Here is a 20,273-nt window from a genome sequence, read left to right on the forward strand (position 1 = left end):
AGATAGTATTATTGTCGACGAAGATTTTTCCCGCTAGCGATAGTGGTATTTTCCTCCTCCTACAGTCCTCGCGAGATGCAATCTTATATACAGCACAAGAAGGCGTTGAAAAATGTCGAGCAGCTCAGAATGTCAGCATTTCCCTGCAATCAAGAAGTTAGATCTCTGGTGAATTGTCAGAAAAACTACTGTTTGAAGAGAAATCTTATCTTAACCATTTTTGATTGGAGTTACTGCCTTGTCGCTGTTAGCGATAAGAACTAACATTCCAAGAATTTACTTAAAAATGAAAGGCGTAAGCGACTGTGCAGCTGGCTTAGACTGTCTCTCCGCCTCATTTCTTCAGTCTGCACTCTCTTCGAGACTTTTTATGCTTCGTGTTCTTGCCGCATTCACCAGATGGTCAGCATCTGCATGTGCTTTGTCGAATTCACAATGAGCACTAAGTCCTCCATCGAGTTCATGAGGACTTTGTGTGATGTTTAAAATCATTCCGAATTATCGACGGCGAGAAAGAAGATCACAAGCATTCTGACAGGGATCAAATCATCTGAATTACTCGGATACGTAAACTTGTGCGAGAAGTACAGCACTTGCACTGTTGTTCTTGCAGAGTTCTCTAAACTTCTCTGTTTTGCTCGTTTGTCTTCTTATATATGTCACTGCAGAGCAGGTGTCGAGGCATTGCTGTTGTCTTCAGTCGGGATTTTGCTGTGGGACCACTTCTGTTACCCAATTCAACTCTGATATTTAGCGTTTCAGCTGAGATCAGCGAGGTCCCTTCGTGGAAGTTCCATCTTGCACAATTAGAGTTGTAGCAGAGGTCATAAGTTGTTTGTTTCTTACTTTATTGATGCCTTTTTTCTCCTTAAAGACATCGTTCACATTTTCTGTATGTGTGTATGACCAAATATTTGTGATATATGGGCCTTCACTAACTAGTAATATTTGGAAAAGCAAAAAGCACGCGTAAATAGCGGTTACTACCTTCTACAAGACTTTTTCATTCATATTCCTTCAGGCACTCAACGACAATAGAGTTTTAAGTAAGACTCCCTACTGATTGCTCGTTAGCCTGCTTTTATTCTGCGCAGCCGCAGATCGCATACTGTATGCAGGGGCGGCGTCACTCAGTGAAGCAATGACAAACACTGCTAATCTAATTGGTATATTAATGGGTTCCACAGAGTGCAAATTAGGCAATTCTTCCTAAAAACATTGCTTCCTATTCTGTTGTGTTTTGTTATCAGAATAGTAGTTATATGTCACTGATCTATCGCTACTTGAAACTTTTATACATCACCAAACAAGCTTATTCTACAATACTTCACAACTCCAATGGATCCACAAAACAATTGTTCGAAATAGCACCTATACCAAACTGCAATGAAAGCGCAAATAATGCTCCGTAATGCCGTAGGTATACGCGTAGTATGTGTAACCACACGCAGTATAACATTTCCCACGCGTAGGCGAGTACAATACCACTTCACTTCTTTTACAGTACGGTGGGGCCTGTAGTTACTTTAGATTGTGCCAGTGTGTTGGATAGAAGTTTTGAAATGCTATTTTTTCTAGCATGACATCTGTTCGCAAGGTTTCTGAGCTCAAGCTCGACATCGAGAAGGCGGTTAAGCGTGAGGGGACATTTGACGTTGTCAGAAAACAAGCTTTTGCTATTGTCAATTCCGATGGGTTCCTTGATGAGCTGCAGGTTAGCTTCTTACTGTTTGCTGTTGTTGTTGTGTTTCACCTTCGACTAGTCCTCATTTCGTTTTCGACTCATAGTTCTCCAGTAATAATTCCACTATACCTTCCTTTCGGTTCGTTCAGCTTCTTGTTCTGCTTCACGTTGACCTTTTATTTATAGGAAATTCTACCATGTAAAAACACATCACTTTTGAAATCCATCCAAACCTTCGTCACTAGTATGTGGACTACTTTGTTCGAAATAAACGAAGTTCCTGAGAAACACATTCTTTAGAGTACATTCTTTTTTTTTTTTTTTGATTTTACGAAGAAGCATTCATGTGGTATTTAGAATCAAGAGTTTTAGAATAATTGCCGTGAAGAGTGATTGGTGCAAATAGGAACAGCAAAATCGGTGCTGAAATGACTTATTGGTTTCAGTTTAGTCCATAGGTGCGATAGGGAGGAGCAGGTTCCTCCTGAGGTGAAGGGGGCTCATTGGGTGCAGTTCAAGTGATGAGGATCTTTTCGCCAACCGTTCAAAAGTGAAGCGAGTACATTCGCCCACCGTCCAAAAGTGAAGGGGATCGGAGCACTGGCTCCTGCTATCACATCTATGCTTTAGCCATGGAAAATTGTAGGGTGTTCCACATGCGAGAAATGAGAAAAGAGGGCTTTTCGTGCGCACTCGGTATTTGAAAGTTGGATGACGAACTATACAAAGTCTTTTTCTTAGCCAACCAATTATATGAACCGAAATAGAAATATTCTATGAAATGCAAAGATTGTAATCTTAGAAGAGGGTTGCTGTTGATATCCGTAATATGGTACGATGCAATCCAGAGCGTTTATCTAAAGATGATCTGAGAAGTATGATCAGACATCACCTACGAACTAAGTAAGTGTACATCCCTCAGTCATCTGTATCTCAATATTTTACAGAGCTGCTTTTTAGATATGTCCCTGAAATAGCCGAGAAAGTAAACTCCTCAGTAGACAGAGAGTGGTTGAAGTCACAGTTAGCAAACAACGTCAAGGATAAGGTAATGATATCATTCAGAAATTAGGATTCATTGTTTGTTTTTGTGCACTAAAATTTCCTCTACAAGCCACAGAAATATTTTGTGATATGGAGACTTCGCTCTGTAGAAGCGGTACTGTGTGTGGTGGTAACTGCGGATGTACCAGCGCACTACTGGCAGGATTAAAAGCCTCTAAACCCAATCTTTCATTAACGTTTCTTTAGTTTGAAGGTAGATTGATAATGTGAAGGATTCCATCCACTCAGATGAACAGATTTTGAAACTCAAACTTATGTGCTTTCGGATGTACAACTTTATTCAAATCTATCTTCTATTTAATGCAATGAAGTTCTTAGCTGCTCCGACAACATAGCGGTTCTTTAGTTTTCTTCTAGAATGATACTGATTGAAGGACGGTTTTTCTTTTTTTTTCTAGTCTTCGTGAATAGCACTTCTTTGTTTAATGCTAAGTCGTAAATGTAAATTATGTAGTTTTCATGAGTGGTTTGACAATGTTCCACACACATACGGTTCATCATTTTTACAAAACGTAACATTTAGGTCGATAAGGCACTCATGGTCCAATCCGTTATGGAGGGAAAAGTTCCCGTAGAGGCCTTTGATTTTGGACAATTTGTCAGCTCAGCGACTTCCAGTCGCGATTCTAGTAGCGATGACTTTGTAGAGAACTCTTGTTCGGATATGTCCGTCTCTGATATGGCTTCTGAAGCCTCGTTTGTTGATGTCATGAACTAGTTTTCTATTTTGAGAACTGGCGAAGGGCACTCAGCATGGTATGTGTATATTTTGTAGACAATGATGAAATACGGGATTGTACATGTGTAGATTTCTAATGTAACTTCTTACTGTTTTTATTGTTGACTCCTTCATGATATTTGCTTTCGAAGTCTAGCATTAATACAACTTTATTCATACTCTACATCAGCAGCTGCGGTGTTTGTATGCAGCACTTATTGCATCGAATGTAATAGTTTTCGTACAAATATTGTTTATGACTTACACACTTCAGTACTTACTAGAGTACATTTCTATACAATATACAATCTACAACATACATGAGAGGGAGTGACTTTTATTTTCGAACTCTTGGTCCAAATGAAATTATGAGGATCCTCGTTGTTGAAGTAGAAGACGTCCGGAGAAGAACAGTATTGCTGCTAGAGCTCCAATGCAAATAATTGCAAACAGAACTCTAAAATCACTTGCAATGACTGAGATCAAATGCAGAGATGATGAAAGTAGGCATAGACCATCCGTGCTCTCATTAAAAACTCAGAAATAAGAGGATAGAAAGGCGGAATTGTTCCTTCCACTAGCTTTATGAATTCGTTTTTCACCGGCAGTGGAATTGCAAAATGTTCACATGGAATTGTGTTTGGTACCGCTCCACCGCTCATTTCTAAGTTCTATCGTTGCTTGATTTACATTCAAAACGAGCGCTAGGGTAGGCTGATCTCAGTTTGCGGTTGATACCATCACGTTCGTTTGGACACAAGTTGAATAGGTCCCATCGCAAAAGCATGGTCTTTCAGCACCACTGTCGCAACACCTGTCCTGCATTAGAACCAATTTCTCTCCGGACCTCGTAAAATACACACTTGGTACCCTAGGTTGAATTCTGTTTGCGTTATACATCCATAAATGCTTCATAGTGAAGGGAAAGCGGAATTATACGTGATAGAGAATGAAAAAAGCAGTTATTGTTCCTTGGAGCTAGAATGACGGTCTCTGCAGTGCGAATACGTCGGGGCGTGTCTACAACAAAATAAACACTTTCCTTCCTTCTTGAAGATGGCATTTTGGAGGATGTCGGGCAATCGTATCGAAACCAGCGTTCGGGAAATAGCATTTTAATCCAACTACATTGCTTAGAATACTTCGGATTCCATCCCATGCCACAAGCTACGAATGTGTCAGATTACTTTTTCTTCTCTCGTAAATGGTTGTAACAATATTACTCATTTGATATATTTGCTTACTACTTATTTGAGGATGAAGATAGTGTGGTTCGAGAAAAAACTGCTATTTTAGCGGGTTTAAACTCACATCGCCCACGTCTCGAAGTGGAAGCAACATTGGTATGGGTTATCATCACAACAAGCGTAGTAGTGTAAAAACGAGTCACGTGGGCAACTGAAAACAATGAATAGAAAGATAAAAGTCAACATCTGTGATATCAGAACTCATTTTTTCAGAACAAAAGTCTCCTGCGTATCAATCCACTTGTGTGTCCATCGCGTTTTACTGCTATTCGTAATCACTAGACTTTTTTCGAAGTTTTTTTGGCCCACAATGACTTCCGGAAGCCAGCCGATGTGTCAAGTCGGTGTTTTTATCCTACCTGAAAAGTCTGGTACCAATTTACCCATCCCGAAGGGATGAATGGCTTGGATGGCGCCTAGGCGGTTCCTTACCATCGTCAGCTCGACCACAGCGGACCTCTTACTGACTGCAGAATTTTCAGAATAATGAATTCTGAAAACCTACACAAATCTGAGAAGAAAGTACACAAAGGCTCGAGTTTACAACATCGCTAACTTTCACCATGAATTGGGAAATTTTCTTCGACGCGCTGTTCCTACGTTAAGTAGTTAAGAAATTGACCGCATGTAAAAATTTAAAAAAAAAAAACTGTTGATGTTTTAAAGAAGTTCATCACATCCACGAAAACTCGTTCTAGCGTTTAATGTACGTATACTCAGTGAGAATCTGATTTACTTTCTACATCTGTCATCGTGAAGATTGCGTATACGAGCTACTGCTGATGAATATGATATTCCTTCTAGCAACGCGTTTTTGGAAGGTTACAGTGTGGACACTTTACAGGTGGTACGGTTTTTTCTCAGAATCAAAACAGCTATTGCTACTTTTGTAAAGCACTATTTTCAGATGCGAATTATGAGCAATAGCCTTGTACAGGACGATTTTTTAAGCAATTAAATGCAAAATGTCGGACCTGTAAATTATAAAAAAAAATTACAGCCACGTAAATCCACGTGAATTGCCCCTTCCCAGAATCCAGCTAAATACTGCTTCAGTATGTAAAGAAAATCGTATTATTTACCAATAGCACATGAAAAACCACTTCATACCCGAAGTTTGGCTAAATTTTAGAGCAATAGAGTTCCTACGGTTTTCACATTACTGTGACCGCGCTATAACCTTATGAATCTGCTGCAACCGTACATACATAGTAGATAGCACGTGAATTCAGTGTGATATTACTCTTCTTTTGAGCGAAATTTGAAGGAAATTACACTTAAGTAAAAGAAGATAACAGTAAAAGATCGATGGTGATTTATAATAACAGGACTTATGTATTTTTGCAAAGAGGTTGGCTTCATTCTACCAAAGAGTTCTCAAACTATATCTTTATTTTTTATTTGATAACACCCGTAACTGTGTCGTAAAACAGAAACCAGAAGCAGCAAACTTCACTAGAATTTTGCCAAAGCCTTCATAGCATATTGTGTGATGGGTTGACGGGTCACTCTCCTGCTACAGAAGGTGAGAAATTCTAATGCAGGATAATTTTCCCAAACCGAGAACGCTACAGTAGGACAACAATTACCAGAGTTTGGGGGACCAGCTTAAGAGGGAGGAGAGGAGTGGGGCTCACCAACTTTGCTATCCTTGAACGGATAACCACTACTAGGAGAGAATAAAGACTAATTATAGGGAAGAACTTGAATATCGGAAAAGGAGCTCCTTCCTCCGTACGTTTCCACTTTTTATATATGAAATTTTGTTCTCAGGACTCGTTCATTTTTGTTTTTTCAGTGAGAATGCACTACCGTTATGTAGGCTTGGAGCGAATTTCTACATACAGTCGGTTCAGAGTAATCCATACAAAAAAGGATGCAGGTGAAAAATAAAAAAGATGGATCGTTTTGCTTGTTCCTAGATGATGCATTTTTGGACATCTAGACATTTCAAGACGATCTTACTTGTGGTGCAATTGCGTAAGTACTAGTGCCCGTCGCCCAATTCGAGCGTAACTGCAAGAGTGTAGCTGAAGCAGGGAAGAACTGTAGGTTGCGGCAGACACATCGCGCCCTCTTGGCTGAACTCATGCGGCGCTTACTACTGTATGTTTTCTCTAACTTCTTGGATTTTGCGTCATTCCTAAGTTGTGTAAATCAGAGAAGAACCATTAATAGTCTGATGATTACTTACTCCTCTCCTAGTCGAAAGTCGATGGCTGGAAGAGGTCCATAAGGTGCGAATGGACAGGCGTAAACTGACGGTGTTGCTTCGATTTCTACCACGAAAACTAAGAGAGCCAAAGGAAGTAGCATTTACAATAGTCTGAAGAAGAAACATGAGGATACACTACAGAGGACACTAATTCTTGCCATCTCGAAGAGTTGGAGGTCCTAAATTGCTCCAGGAGGTTTAAGAAAGCTAAATACGGAGAAGAAAATGGATGTTATCCTAATATTGAAAGTCTTTCTTTCCAGAAATTGATTGATATAAATCAATAGAAGTACCATGCAGCTGGATGAGTAGTTCCAAATAGGTCGGCCGGGATTTTGATGGCGTAATGGCGATTATGGCGATTACCGAGAAAACAGGTCCGCGCCATTGTGACTTGGATGTCAATTTATCAGCGTGAAAAAATGTCGTAACTGGTCCATTGAAAGGTTGCAGATCACCAGTATAACAAAATTAAATATGATATTATCTGGTAGAGATAAGGAGAATGCTTAAGATAAAATTCTTAAAATATATTATTTTTGAGAGAAAGAAAAAAAACTTATTGCAATTTGTGTATTTCATTTTGGAATACTCCTTTTTAGGATGTGTTTCTCATTCGGCGAATATCAAAATGAATTGAAAAAAAGAGATTAAGAATTTCAAGAGCAAAAGGTTGGTGTAATGTATGGAATGAAAAGTTATTTTTATCTTTATGCACTTATTGTTAGTGATCTACTTGACAACATTAAATCTGAATACGAGGCAATGAAGTCTCCTCTAGTCTAATATACTCAGCAAAAAAGTGTTCGTGGCGGGATAAATAAGGATAAACATGTCGTGTTTCGCAGAAGATAATTGTTACATAGATGATTCCAAAAAAGTGCCACTGAGGTAAACTTTTGAGGTTGAACTGAACTTTTCTATTACTTTAGAACGGATCTCTCCTTCCTTTTTTCGGAAAAAATGAACTTTGTATAGTTCATACGTTCTATAAGGTAGGAACATATAACAACCAAGTAAAACCTTACCTAAATGTTTTAAGGATGCAGATTTCTAAGAGAAACACCTCATCGTTATAGTCGGACAAAGATTCCTCATTCCTGGCCTTTTAGCTGTTTTTACTTCTCCTCTGCAGAGCTTAGGATCACAGACAATTTTCACACAAGACTATCAATAATTACGATTGCAGTTGATCCTACTGTAAGCAGTAACATCCTACATACCTCTCCAGATATTTTGCACTTATTTGTAGTAAAAACTGCGGTTAGGTTTAGTTATAGAACGCATGAGTTTATTCCATAAGTAGAGTAGAAATGAGTAAGCTGGCAACGGATTGAGGATAGTCGTGCATTAAAAATATCGTGAAGTTCACAGGGACGTCGTTATTTTTGACGCACATTCTAATGAGCAACTCAACTTTTTGTTTTGGAAAAAAAATTTCTGACTTCATCAGATGGCAATATGAAGTTCTTTAAATTCTAGAATGTGTTGAAGCTCCCAGTTCTCTTCTCAAAGTCTTTCATCAATCAATATCTGATTAAGAATGTTTGTGAAATCGAGGTGTAATGATCTGGCATGTCCTATTATGTCAAATTTCTTCTCATCTAAAGTTAGCATTTTAACACTTGAGATTTCTACAACTGTGTTTTTCTTTTGCAATGGTCAGATTTTTTTTTTGTTGTCAAAGTTCTAACTAATTGAGCAGTTGGCTATGACATTAACGTTGATTCATTCGGCATTACATTAATTTAATAACTTGTGATATTAAGTCATGTGCAAAATTCGTTTTATCTAGTTCTCCTTTCAAGAAAATCCATAATGCTAGTCTAGTAAAATTAACAAAGCTGTAGAAAAAAAATTCCAATGTAACATAGAGAAAAACACGCGCAAACGAGAGATAATGTATGTATGTGAATGGCACCATGGGTATATTTCCAACCGGTTAGTCGACCGTAAAAACCAACAGAGCGCATCCATAACATGTTATTTACCTTATATATTTCTAGGTACGAACACACAATGGGAGAATTAAAATAAGCGAACTGGTTTATAGATTATTGAGAACAACTTAGGCGCATTTCTGAAGAGAGGAACTAAGAAACAGAAATATTGAGGTCAGCTGTGATCCTACGCACACTTTTTTACCCTGTAAATCTCCTTTCTGAATGGATTTTATCCGAGTTGTTGAAAAGTATGGGCGTGTAGTGTTTGACGTTTCATAGATGAGACGTATCGACACGAAGTGTTGCCTAAGGTTGTGCCCTGGCCGAAGCAAAATAACGCTGATGGAATTTTATACCAGATTCTTAAAGAATTAGATTTTTCTGAAGTTTTAAGAATCTGGTATAAAATGTCCAATCGTGGGCATTTTATTTATTTATTTATTCAAATACACGAAATACATACATGGTGCAGCAAAAAAAGAAAAAGGAAACACATTTGTCTATGTCAAAACACTCAAGGAAAAATCGGCAAACTCATTGTCAGTGAGGGACCTGGCGCAGTCCTTTTGGTGGCGGATACGAGTCAAGCACGACGTTCGCATGAGAAGACGCGTTAAGGGTAAGATAAATGCGTATATTCAAAAAATTATCAAAATATATTCAAAAAAAATGCAAGAGCAAATAATTACGCCGGCAAAGCCGTGAGGATGAATGAAATTTGTACGATTTGTTTGAATAATCTTATTTGTTATATTCTTACTTTGTTGGGATAAACGATGTTATCAGGTAGCATATATTTACTACGAGACTGTATTTTTATTTATATTATTGTTTTTCTGTTTTTTTTATTTTTATGGTTTGCTTTTCCCTTCACTGTTTTCAGCTATCTTATAACGAGACGATGTATACTCCTAGATTTAAATTGCCAATTGTCTGACATGAAAAATCAATAGTAGTGAGAATTAATGCGCCAATACGTAGCATGATTCAACAAAAAATAATTTTCTTAGACGACTATTTACTTCTCTTGTTTGATTTGGTTGTTCAAGCTTGAGCATTTTGAGAAGATACGTCTTAATCATGTTATGCTTACATTTTTATACAATCTTAAGTGTTCTCCAATATTTATCGTGCATATTTCGAATTATGATTAGGTTGATATTCTATTAACTATTTATTCTATTATTATTTTATAAATATTATTATTGTTATTAGTTAATAGGTTCTTCACCCTGCACGATCGTTTGGAGGTTCGAATCCGCCCTAGTGCTCACCCAGCCCTTCATCCCTCGATAAATTGGTACCAGACCCAGAATCGGGGAGGATAAAAACACCGACTTGATACATCAGTTAGTTCGGTTTCGGTTATATTATTGCTATGTCATTTTCTATTATTCCTCTCTTATTTCGAACCAACAATAAAACAGTGCATTTGAGCATCCACTCCAATTCCTGAGTCACCACCAATCTATGCGTATGTAGCAGCAGAGTTCATTGATATTGAGGCTAGCGACGACAGTATGAACTAGGACAGTGTTTTTATTCCAATCATCTGTTTTAATCGGCTATTTTGTGATTATATCCTAACAAATCACTATTTTATGTTGTTTTAATCTGTTTTCAAGTGTCCTATCGATTCTTGAGCGGGTATAACGCGACTGGAAAGAGGTTCAGCTGCGACTGCACGGTCGACTGTTCGAAACCGTCCCAGGTCAACCACGCTTGTCATCCCTTTGGGGTCAAAAATTCACTTCCAGATCTGCTCGAGATGATAAAAACGCTGACTTGACACATCGGCTAGCCCCCGCAAGTCATTGAATAGTTTAGACACTCGTTCTTAAACTCGAAAGGATTCCGAATTGAAGTGAACGTGGGGGCGCATCCCAAGCGGATTGACTTACGCCAGACATATTCTTACTATCCTTATTTATTCGTTATCCTTTGTGAAGAGTCTCTCCAACCAATAGGATAAAAACAAAATCTCATCCTGTTTCATCCCGTGTTTCTAGTTTATTTAGATTGTCACCTATTGAGTATTGCAATTATAGAGCATTTTACGTACTCGAAGCTTAATTTTGTTATAGTGAAGCGATGAGCGATGCTACCAGGGGTCCCCGCTCTACCTCCTACGATCCATCGCACCGCTTCGATTTACGCAACTGCACCTTGCCATTTCGCTTTGACCCGGCTATCGATTTGCAATTTAATGTGATGAGACAAATTTATGCTAGCACGCACTTCTTTCTCGAGATTCCAAATCCTTCAACAAGATCTTTTCTAGTCGATACTGCCAAGATACGCAGATGATAACTATCACATCTTAAAAATAGTTTTCGTCTGCTCTGCTTTTCTTGGGCAGTTGTGTTCTCCAACTACTGCCTTATTGTCGGGATCACGTCATAGGAAAAGCTAAGAAGAACCAGAAGAACATATGTAGATGGGTCAAAATTGTAGGAAATTTCTCTTCTACTGGTCTTCGAGTTCTTAGGAAATACCAACGAATGTGTGTGCGTTAATGAAAATCATTGGTGGAACTAGTTACCTAATTATCGTTATCATTAGTTATCTAATTATCGTTTCTGTAACCATGCATTATGCCGCAGTAGTTCCCAAAAAAAATTGTGGGGATGATGGAGAATCTTTGACTTCTCTTCTGATTATACATGACTCTATAGACCTCATGAAAGTTGTCATATGGTGGGAATTCTAAGTGCAGTGGAACACTAAACAATTTTTGTGATGGCATAACTAAGATTTAAGCAGAATTCATTCATATATTTATCAATAATTAACGTTAATATCAATCAACGCATATTCGCTTTCCAATAGTCTTCTCGATGAAGTCACAACCGAACGATGGACACGAGTATACTCCTAAAATGATAAGACGAACCGTTTGTTAGATAAGAATAATCTCCAAAGATTGGAAAGTATGCTTTTTAAACGCAACTTCTGTCTTAAAAACTTTTTATGAAGAGACTAACCTGCATGTCCTTGCTCGCCGCATCCTTCTCCCCAGCTTACAATACCAACCTGATACCATGTATCCGACTTCTCGTGCTTAACTACAAGCGGACCTCCGGAATCACCCTGGAATTGTGACTACAATAGAGATTATTTGAGCGCGGAGAAAGAAGAGGAGATATTTCGGATTTTTTTTTTTACTTTTTGAGAGTTTGAATATTTCTCTGTCCTTGTTTTTGGTCTTTTATTTCCAATGTTCGGATCGTTTGAATTCTTTCTAATCTAAGAATTTATCAGAAGACTCAGATCTTTCTTTTTACCACGTCCTTATTCTCTGGTTAATCTTACCCAAGAAAAATTTTTGCGATCACCCTTTACACAAATAAATATGTAATGTATAATAAATATGTGTAATTATCCCAAGACTTCTTGGAAACTATGGGAAAGATCAGGAGCTGAAAAAATTTAACAAGTAAGCAAAAAATACACATGGTTAAAGGCATCACCCCACGAATCTGGGGTGGTACGGATTTCAGGTGGAGTATTCGTATACGAGATCGTAGATTAAGGAGAGGGAGGTGATCCCGATTTGCAATTTTCTACAAGAAGTTCGACTGGAGCGCGCCAGCCTTGTGCACGAGCCGCATCTTCCGGGCCGTTTTTTACGGCAATTAGGAAGAAATGGACGGGGTCACCCCTCTCTCCATAATCTATACGAATACTCCACCTGAAAGCCATACCACCTCAGATTCGTGGGGTGATGCTTTAAGAATAGACTTTGAAAGATACTGGGGCAAAAGTTCAAAAATTCAGTACAACTAGAGGGGACCTATAAACACAACTAGTGGGTACTAGACCGATCCGCGTTCTATACCTTCTTGGAACGCTACTTGTATAAATATTTATTCTAAAGAAATTCTAAAACTATCGACAACTTTTATGAAATCTTAAAACTATCGAGACACAAAATTTTAAAAATAGAATCACCTGACAACTATCAACACCTCTTCTACCAGCACATGTCATGCTATCGTCGATTTCTCCGTTGTATTCACGTTCACATTCTTTCCTGCTCAAGAATGGTACAGTCACTTGTCGCAATTTATCCGAGACCGGTCCACCCTCTAGGCGATTTGGATAGTCGCAAAGTCCACAGTGAGGAACTCATCTCTTACCGCTTGTTGTTCCCCAGCCAGTGACAATTCCCGTTTTCTCGAGGCTTAACTCCCTCTTCTTCCTTGAGATGCAGATCGGTTGGATATGCTTAGTGTAGCTCACGGGTTGCGAAAGCTACAAAGAAAGGTTAACTTGAGAGGGTATTGTTAGACGACTTCGGCTTTCCAAGAGAAATTCTTAATTGTTCATTTGACGTACCCTCAAAAGACTGATGTCATGCGAGAAGCGATGAGGCTGTGAGAACTCTGGATGAGTATGGATTTCAATTACATTCCTCAGTACCTCGCCATCTTCGTTATCGTCTCGGAAGTCATAGGTGCCAAGTTTGATGCCAAAGAATTTGGTGTTGTTTTCGTAATGTCTTCTAAAGAAGTACGTCTACATTAGCGTTGCAGAATTTCGGCAGAACGTTAAAGGCATCACCACACGAATCTGAGGTGGTACGGATTCGTGTACGGGATAGTAGTTTATGGAGAGGAGGATGATTCCGTCCATTTCTTCCTAATTGCCGTAAAAAACGGCCCGGAAGATGCGGCGCCGCACAAGGCTGGCGCGCTCCAGTCGAACTCCATGGAGAAAATAGTGCACCCGAACGCCCGAAGCCGTACAATCCGGGCCGTTTTTTACGGCAATTAGGAAGAAATGGACGGAATCACTCTCTCTCCATAATCTACTACCCCGTATATGAATACTCCACCTGAAATCCGTATCCGTAATTCAGATTCGTAGAGTGCTGCCTTTAAATACGCAATGTCTGCTCCACATTCTAAGGATCATCGCCATGCAGCCATAGAGCGCCACGAAATCGGACAAAAACTTCAAAAATTGAGTACATGAATCGTGGCACGAGAAATCGTCCTGTCTAAATATTCCACGGCAATTAGGAAGAAATGGACGGAATCACTCTCTCTCCATAATCTACTACCCCGTATAGAGGAATTGCATTTGCCCTGCCCATACATAAACTTTGTTACCGTGTTTTTCTCACAAATAGAAGAAAAGGAGTAATAGAAAGCAACAGCAAAGAAATATATACTAGGAGGGGAGGAAAAAGGTTCTGAATGTTTTCGCTGGATGTCTTTAGTGAGCCACATCTGACGATGTAAACATCACATCGGGTCATACGGCGATTTGACGTTACTAGAACAAAAACCGAAAAGATCGTGGTCCAATCGGACTGAGCCGCCCAAACGATCGCCAAAGCCGGATTACCGGCCAATAAAGTTTTGATGTGTGCTTGGTGGGAATGGAAAGGAATCTTGGGCTCCTCCCATCGGGCCAAGCACTTGATTCGGACCTCTACTGTCATAAACTGACCTGATTGAAACAGGCGATCGACCAGAAGCTGCCCGAATTGCCCAATAGAAAATTCAATAGGAAAGGTTATGTGTTCTATCGAGATAACGCTAAGGCGCACACATCTTTAACAACTCGTCAGAAGCTCCGAGAGCTTGGATGGGTGGTTATACCGCACCCGCCGTATAGCCGGACCTCGCGTTAAATGAATATCACTTTTTCAAGCATTTGCAAAATTTTCTTCATGGTTCGAAACCGGCCTCAAGATAGACTTGTGAAAGTAAGTTTATTGCCAATAAAGACGAGGACTTCTTCAACTACGGAGCTAAGAAGTTGCAATCAAAATGTATAGAAGTTTTCGAACGAAACAGCGCATATTTGATCTGAATCAGTTGGTTTTACCTATGTTAATTTCATTGCTGAAATAAAGCAAAAAAAAAAACTCAGAACATTTTATTTCGCCTAATATAGGATATATATTCGTATCCTTTCTGCACGAGCGTGTAAGTAATCGCCGCTTCTGAGAAACACGTATCCTTACCGCCGAATAGAATACGCTGGCCTGACGCTGAACTATGCAAGTTATTCAGTTCGAACGTCAACAGTGCCCACTCAAAGGCGTGATAACGATTGTCGAAAATAGGGCCATCACGTGCAGATAAAAATCTAAAAGATAAAGATCTTTGAACGCAGTTTCAAGCTCCTAATTGATGTGATATAGTTACTCCGTGGGGGCGGCAGTCGGTGACAGGTTCGACTGTAAAGTCGCTGATTCCAAACCGCCCAGATGCACAGGCTTCATCCCTCCAGGGTCGGTAGTTTGGTCCCCGTGTTGTTTAGGGGATAAAAATACTGACTTGATATATCGAGTAGCCTCCCAAAGTCATTGTATAGGCCAACACACGTTCATGAGAACCTCAACGATTCCGCAGTGATTCCGAAGTCAAAAGTGTTGGCGCATCCCAAGCGGATTTCCACACCAGAAACTTATTCCTTTCAATTACAATACGATGGGTATCCAGATCAAATACCCGGATTAAAACGACATGAATCTCGGCGCAGTTACGTAAGTGGCCGCTCTCGAAGCGGCGTGGTAAGACTAGCGGTTGTGATCGTGGGACTCTCGCTACCTCCACTCGTCTTGGAAGCTAAGCCACCCTGCTTCGAGCGTTACTGGTGAGTCTATAAAGTTCTGGTGACAAGTTCCATAATATAAAAAAAACCAACACGCAGTGTCCGGCACTCATCACCCATTCATTGTCAATGAGTGTTCCACCACAACGCAGTTCGCAGCGCGTCCTGTTATGTCCTGAAGATCATGGATCTAGGAGTTTCTGCAAAATGTAATTGTAACGTGAGTACCTGTGAAATAACTCACTTTTAGCGCAGAGCTCTATCTGCCATGGCCATGAGTATGGCCGAGCGATTGTGCCGCCAACAATTTTTCCAATATCTCTGGGAGGGATAGGAGGTTTCCCGCATTTGTGGGACGTAACGGTGGCAGCAAGAACTAAAAGAGTGCTTGATTCTCAAAGTTCACTCGAAAGATAGGCACTATTAAGAGATATGTCCAAAAGTGTCTTCTAGAGAAACTTTTCGAAGAGCAGTTGATTGGCATAATTGTCCGTTGACCGTGATTGCGGTATTCTTCTCGCGTAGCAATGCTACTTTTTGGTTTTACAGTCCTGATGAATGCATCCAAACTCGTCCACACTTACTTTTTCGTTCTTCTTCCGAGTTTTGCTTCTAGTTACATACCTATATCCATTAACGAATCCAAAAGAAAAGGAATTTCTGGTTTCACCCAGAGTCATAACTTCAGCACAGAACTTCACAGAGAACCTCAAACATCTTTCTGCCACTTCAGAATGGAGCGAATAGAGATGCAAAGAAAGGGAAGGCTGAGAGATATCGTATTCTATGTATAGTAGGGTCAAAACGACATAAAGCACATAAGCAATTGCGTACATAGATTTTCTCGAAGCGCTTCGATGAAGCGTAGCGGCTAGGCGCGCGGTCAAATCCTAATGGCATCACCCATCGCTGGAGTTTGCGACGGTCCCAACTGCTGCCTCTACCGCACCGGTTCAAGCGCGTATGCAAATGCACCGCAGCTATACTCGTGGTTTTTTTTCGTGGGTTTCAGGTGGGCTATGCCTTTACAAAGTCGTACATTATGGAGAGAAGGGTGACTCCGTCAATTTCTTCCTAATTGCCGTAAAAAAGGGCCCGGAAGATACGGCTTCGAGCGTTCCGGCGCGCTATCTTCTACAACGACTTCGATTGGAGTGCGCCAGCCTTGTGCACGCGCCGCATCTTCCGGGCCGTTTTTTACGCCAATTAGGAAGAAATGGACGGAATCACCCTCATCTCCATAATCTACTACTCTGTATAGACATGACCCACCTGAAACCTGCACCACTCCAGATTCGTGGGGTGATGCCTTTAATAGCACCGATACCAGATTATAAATCCCGTTTAGCATATAAATACAGACATTTTTATGTATTCAGTAACAGAAAAATGCAGACTTACCAGTGAGGATAAGAACCGTTATCATGATGAAAAGCAGTCGGACTAGTGTAGATGTCCTAGGCTATTTATTTTACCCTTATCTATCAACAGCTCTATCAGATGGCTGTAACAACATCACGGCGATTACGGTAACTGTAAGTATACACCTCCAAAATGCACTTTCTCGATGTCATCAGTGCAGATCACCGATTACTCAACCAACATTGAAAATCATTGACTCTTTTGTGAGTATGTTCTGCTCAACACTAATCAATAATAGAAAATATTCTTCAAGAAGAGTTATTACAACGGCAGCAAGAACTGTAGATTACGAGAGTAAATAAATGACATCAGCTGATTTTAATTGGGAAAACAGTTACAAAGAGGAAAGAGAATATGAGATTATATCCTTTCTTCAGTGGAATAGGAAAGGATAAACTGTCTACTGTATCAATCTGCTTGAGATGCGAATGGAAGTGTCTTCGACTTCAATTCTAAATTGTTCGCGGTTTTGTGAATGCCTGTTGACCTACCCATACAAAAACTTGCTCGGGCCAGCTTGCTCGGGCTCGGACGCCTTCGAACCATGGAACGTGCAGACGCAACCAAATATCTTGAATCGATGTCTGATCAATTTCTTGAATCACACATGCAAGCATGCATGTAATTTGAGGTTTACTCATGATTTCTGGATTTTTCTTGTTCTCTTCTCAAAGATAGGTCGCGAGGAGGCTCTAGCACATGCCATATTGATGACTCAATCGAAAGATAATGTTATCGAGTACAAAACGTTAACTGCACAAACAGTGGAAGCGGTAAAGTTGAAATGGCATCTATTTGTCAACAAATACGAGTTATGCTACGGATCTCGCATTTACAATACAAAACTTGACCGCAGGAGTATCCATAGATTCGTCTTTAGGAGCTAAAATGTAGTAAGTAGGAACGAGCTACAGATGTCATCTCATATCTTGAACGTTCATAAAATTCAAAAAATTCACAAACTTTATTTCTTCACAAAGATATTCAAAAGAAAATAGAGCAGTCGACAAGTGCAAATCGTTTTGCGTCACCACAAGACGCGATGTTATCGTCTAACCACCTCTCCGAACCTTGCTCCAACTGATTAGTACCTTTTTCTGTGGCCGAAGGGATGTTACTTCCTCCGAGACGAGGCCTTCGAAAGCTGACTCAACAGCTTTTCCAAGTGTGCCGATTTTGAGCTAAATGACTTCAATAAATTGACGTGGGACCAAGTCTCAAAAGATGACGTAAAATACATAACTGTCTAGGTTGTTAGATTGCAAAATTTGCAAAAATGTTGTTTTCATTGTTCGAGACACAATAGATTGAAGTTTATAAGGAGTACAACTGAGTTCTGTATGAAATAAAACAAGAAAATCCTCGAATAGTTTATGTGTGTCCCGAAAAAAAAGCCGCAACAACCAATGTTTTGTGTAGTATTCACGTCGGCTCAACATAGGATGCCGTGTTTTTTCCACTCCGGTAATCGTAGCTTGTGTAAATTCTTGATGCCCATAGCTTCGGCAGATGACCGCTCTATACTATTCATAATTCCCCGGATCTTCTCGTTACACCACTGTTCCCATAGCGACCGCCATGGACCACTGTTTCACGCGTTTCCCAAATTATTCGACTGCTCGTGGAGATTTCAGCAAACAACCGTTCTTCCTGTCTGCTCGTTGTCCTATTCACAGATCGTCGCTAGCAAAATTAGGATTCAGTAATCTAATCACAAGGTAATTCGGTTCTCTCGTTGAAATTTTCCCGTTCTTTAAAGATGACATAAATCTCCAAGATGTATGGTAAGAATAATAATAATCACCGAAATTTAAATACTTTCATAGCTGGATCATATGAGGCGATGGGCAGGAATACGCGTGCAAAACCCCGACTGATCCTGGGCATCCTGTGCAGGATAGAATTTTCCCCACTATCACTTGACTTCAGGGAAATCCATTTGAAAGCGCTGAACACCTTTGCAAAACTCAAACAGAAACCCAAAAAACCATTTCATGTGAAATATAAGAAAACCAAGGAAGTATCCAATCCATGTAAATAAGTGCCGATGAAGCGTGGCACCACCGACGTCCTCGGCACCCGTGCAGTTCTCTGTGCACCTGCGGGCCGATGGTAGTATTAAGTGTTATGCGACCGGTCTTTATCTTCTTTTTCTTGTTCTTCGCTCTTTCTTCATATGGCTGCATATCATAAAGATTACTTCTAGTCGTAGCAGTGTCCTTTCTTGTAAGCATGGCCGCCATCACCCCATCGACCAGGGTACTGTCGATCGGCGGATGCAGACTCAGGATATTTGTGCCTGCTCCTGCTGAGGACGTAACGCGTACGATACATCATTTTCTGCAGTGGCTATGAGTATAATCGAAATAAAGCAGAATGAAGTGTACTACATCTGTTGAGGATGGCTACGGCTATTATTATTCCAAAAACTCGAAATATGAATGGAATTCCCGAAGAACTTTACTCCCATCACGAAAATATTGTGTTTGAATACCATCACGGAAGAACTGTATTCCTTTTAGTTCGGGTCAGAGTCAAAGTTCTAGCCTTCAGAAGGTATATAACATTCCATTTCCCGCTTTTTCCAAAGCTTTTTAAGTGGAATTACGCCTAAGCCAAATTTTACGTTTATATTCACTACAAAGAGGGGCAAAAAGCTCCCGATTTCACAAATTTCCCCTGCCCATGAGAGAAGGGGGCATACACCAAGCTACGATATTCTTAGCAATCGTGTTCATCCGTGTTAACGCAAGGTTAATGCGGCTTTTGGTGACGGCTATGAATAGGAAGGTTCTCGAAGATATTTCTGCTAATTTCTTGTTCCGTCGTTTTTTCCCATCGAACATGAGCAAACTCAAATATGTAGCAGAGATCACAAATATTATATTTCGGACATTACCTCATTAGTCTGAAAGTGTACTTCGTCCCATCATCGAGTGAGTGGTGCTTCGTACCCTAGATTTGCTTCACTACCATAAATAGACAGCATATTAGGAATGAACTGAAAAAAAGGAATATGCTGATAAGTGACCTAACCCACTCATATGTTTCATATAGTCGAGTCAAAACGACATGAAGCACGGACAGTTGCACAAGCGGCTGCACTCGAAGCGGTGCGGTGGAGACAGCGGTTGAAATCGAGGTGGGACCCTGGCGAAACGCAAAGATGGGTGGCGGTAGCGAGGATCCTTACACGATCCCAACCGCTACGCCCCACCGCGCCGCTTCGAGCACAACCCCTTGCGTAACTGTCCGTGGTTCATGTCGTTTTGACTCAACTATAGAAGGGTATCATATGAAACGATCCTTAGCCCTGTATAGAGATCAAACAGTGCTCTATGACCTAGGACCCACCAATCCCAGTGAGCAACTGTTCGACACTGCACATATTACTGCGCTCCACTTTGAA

The 20,273-nt window shown here is 40.2% G+C and overlaps 4 protein-coding genes across 6 annotated transcripts; 1 reads left to right on the forward strand and 3 right to left on the reverse strand.

Annotated features, from left to right (window-relative positions):
- Nucleotides 1-1,401: 1,401 nt before the first annotated feature.
- Nucleotides 1,402-3,467, forward strand: RB195_009575 (uncharacterized protein; the record flags this gene model as incomplete). Of its 2 annotated transcripts, XM_064190183.1 has the most annotated exons (5): nt 1,402-1,508; nt 1,579-1,714; nt 2,487-2,587; nt 2,645-2,732; nt 3,273-3,467. In XM_064190183.1, 5 exons carry the CDS (start codon nt 1,402-1,404, stop codon nt 3,465-3,467), a joined length of 627 nt encoding a protein of 208 aa, XP_064047765.1. The 2 variants fall into 2 exon arrangements, with proteins under 2 accessions (XP_064047765.1, XP_064047766.1); XM_064190182.1 differs by lacking the exon at nt 1,402-1,508 and having other exon boundaries at nt 1,580-1,714.
- Nucleotides 3,468-3,833: 366 nt separating this feature from the next.
- On the reverse strand, nt 3,834-7,030 carry RB195_009576 (uncharacterized protein; the record flags this gene model as incomplete). Its single annotated transcript, XM_064190184.1, has 3 exons — nt 3,834-3,924; nt 4,779-4,865; nt 6,909-7,030. The coding sequence occupies 3 exons, from the start codon at nt 7,028-7,030 to the stop codon at nt 3,834-3,836; spliced, it is 300 nt and encodes a 99-aa protein (XP_064047767.1).
- Nucleotides 7,031-11,672: 4,642 nt separating this feature from the next.
- On the reverse strand, nt 11,673-17,410 carry RB195_009577 (uncharacterized protein; the record flags this gene model as incomplete). 2 transcript variants are annotated; one of them, XM_064190186.1, is made up of 8 exons in its annotated part: nt 11,673-11,746; nt 11,857-11,962; nt 12,824-12,960; nt 13,012-13,126; nt 13,211-13,376; nt 15,536-15,617; nt 15,687-15,818; nt 17,356-17,410. In XM_064190186.1, 8 exons carry the CDS (start codon nt 17,408-17,410, stop codon nt 11,673-11,675), a joined length of 867 nt encoding a protein of 288 aa, XP_064047768.1. The 2 variants fall into 2 exon arrangements, with proteins under 2 accessions (XP_064047768.1, XP_064047769.1); XM_064190185.1 differs by lacking the exon at nt 17,356-17,410 and adding an exon at nt 16,844-16,868.
- Nucleotides 17,411-17,978: 568 nt separating this feature from the next.
- RB195_009578 (uncharacterized protein) lies at nt 17,979-20,252 on the reverse strand (the record flags this gene model as incomplete). Its single annotated transcript, XM_064190187.1, has 5 exons — nt 17,979-18,045; nt 19,764-19,819; nt 19,901-20,014; nt 20,069-20,142; nt 20,219-20,252. 5 exons carry the CDS (start codon nt 20,250-20,252, stop codon nt 17,979-17,981), a joined length of 345 nt encoding a protein of 114 aa, XP_064047770.1.
- Nucleotides 20,253-20,273: the final 21 nt, after the last annotated feature.

The sequence above is a fragment of the Necator americanus genome, chromosome III (genome assembly GCF_031761385.1).
Source record: "Necator americanus strain Aroian chromosome III, whole genome shotgun sequence".
NCBI classification, from domain to species: Eukaryota; Metazoa; Nematoda; class Chromadorea; order Rhabditida; family Ancylostomatidae; genus Necator; species Necator americanus.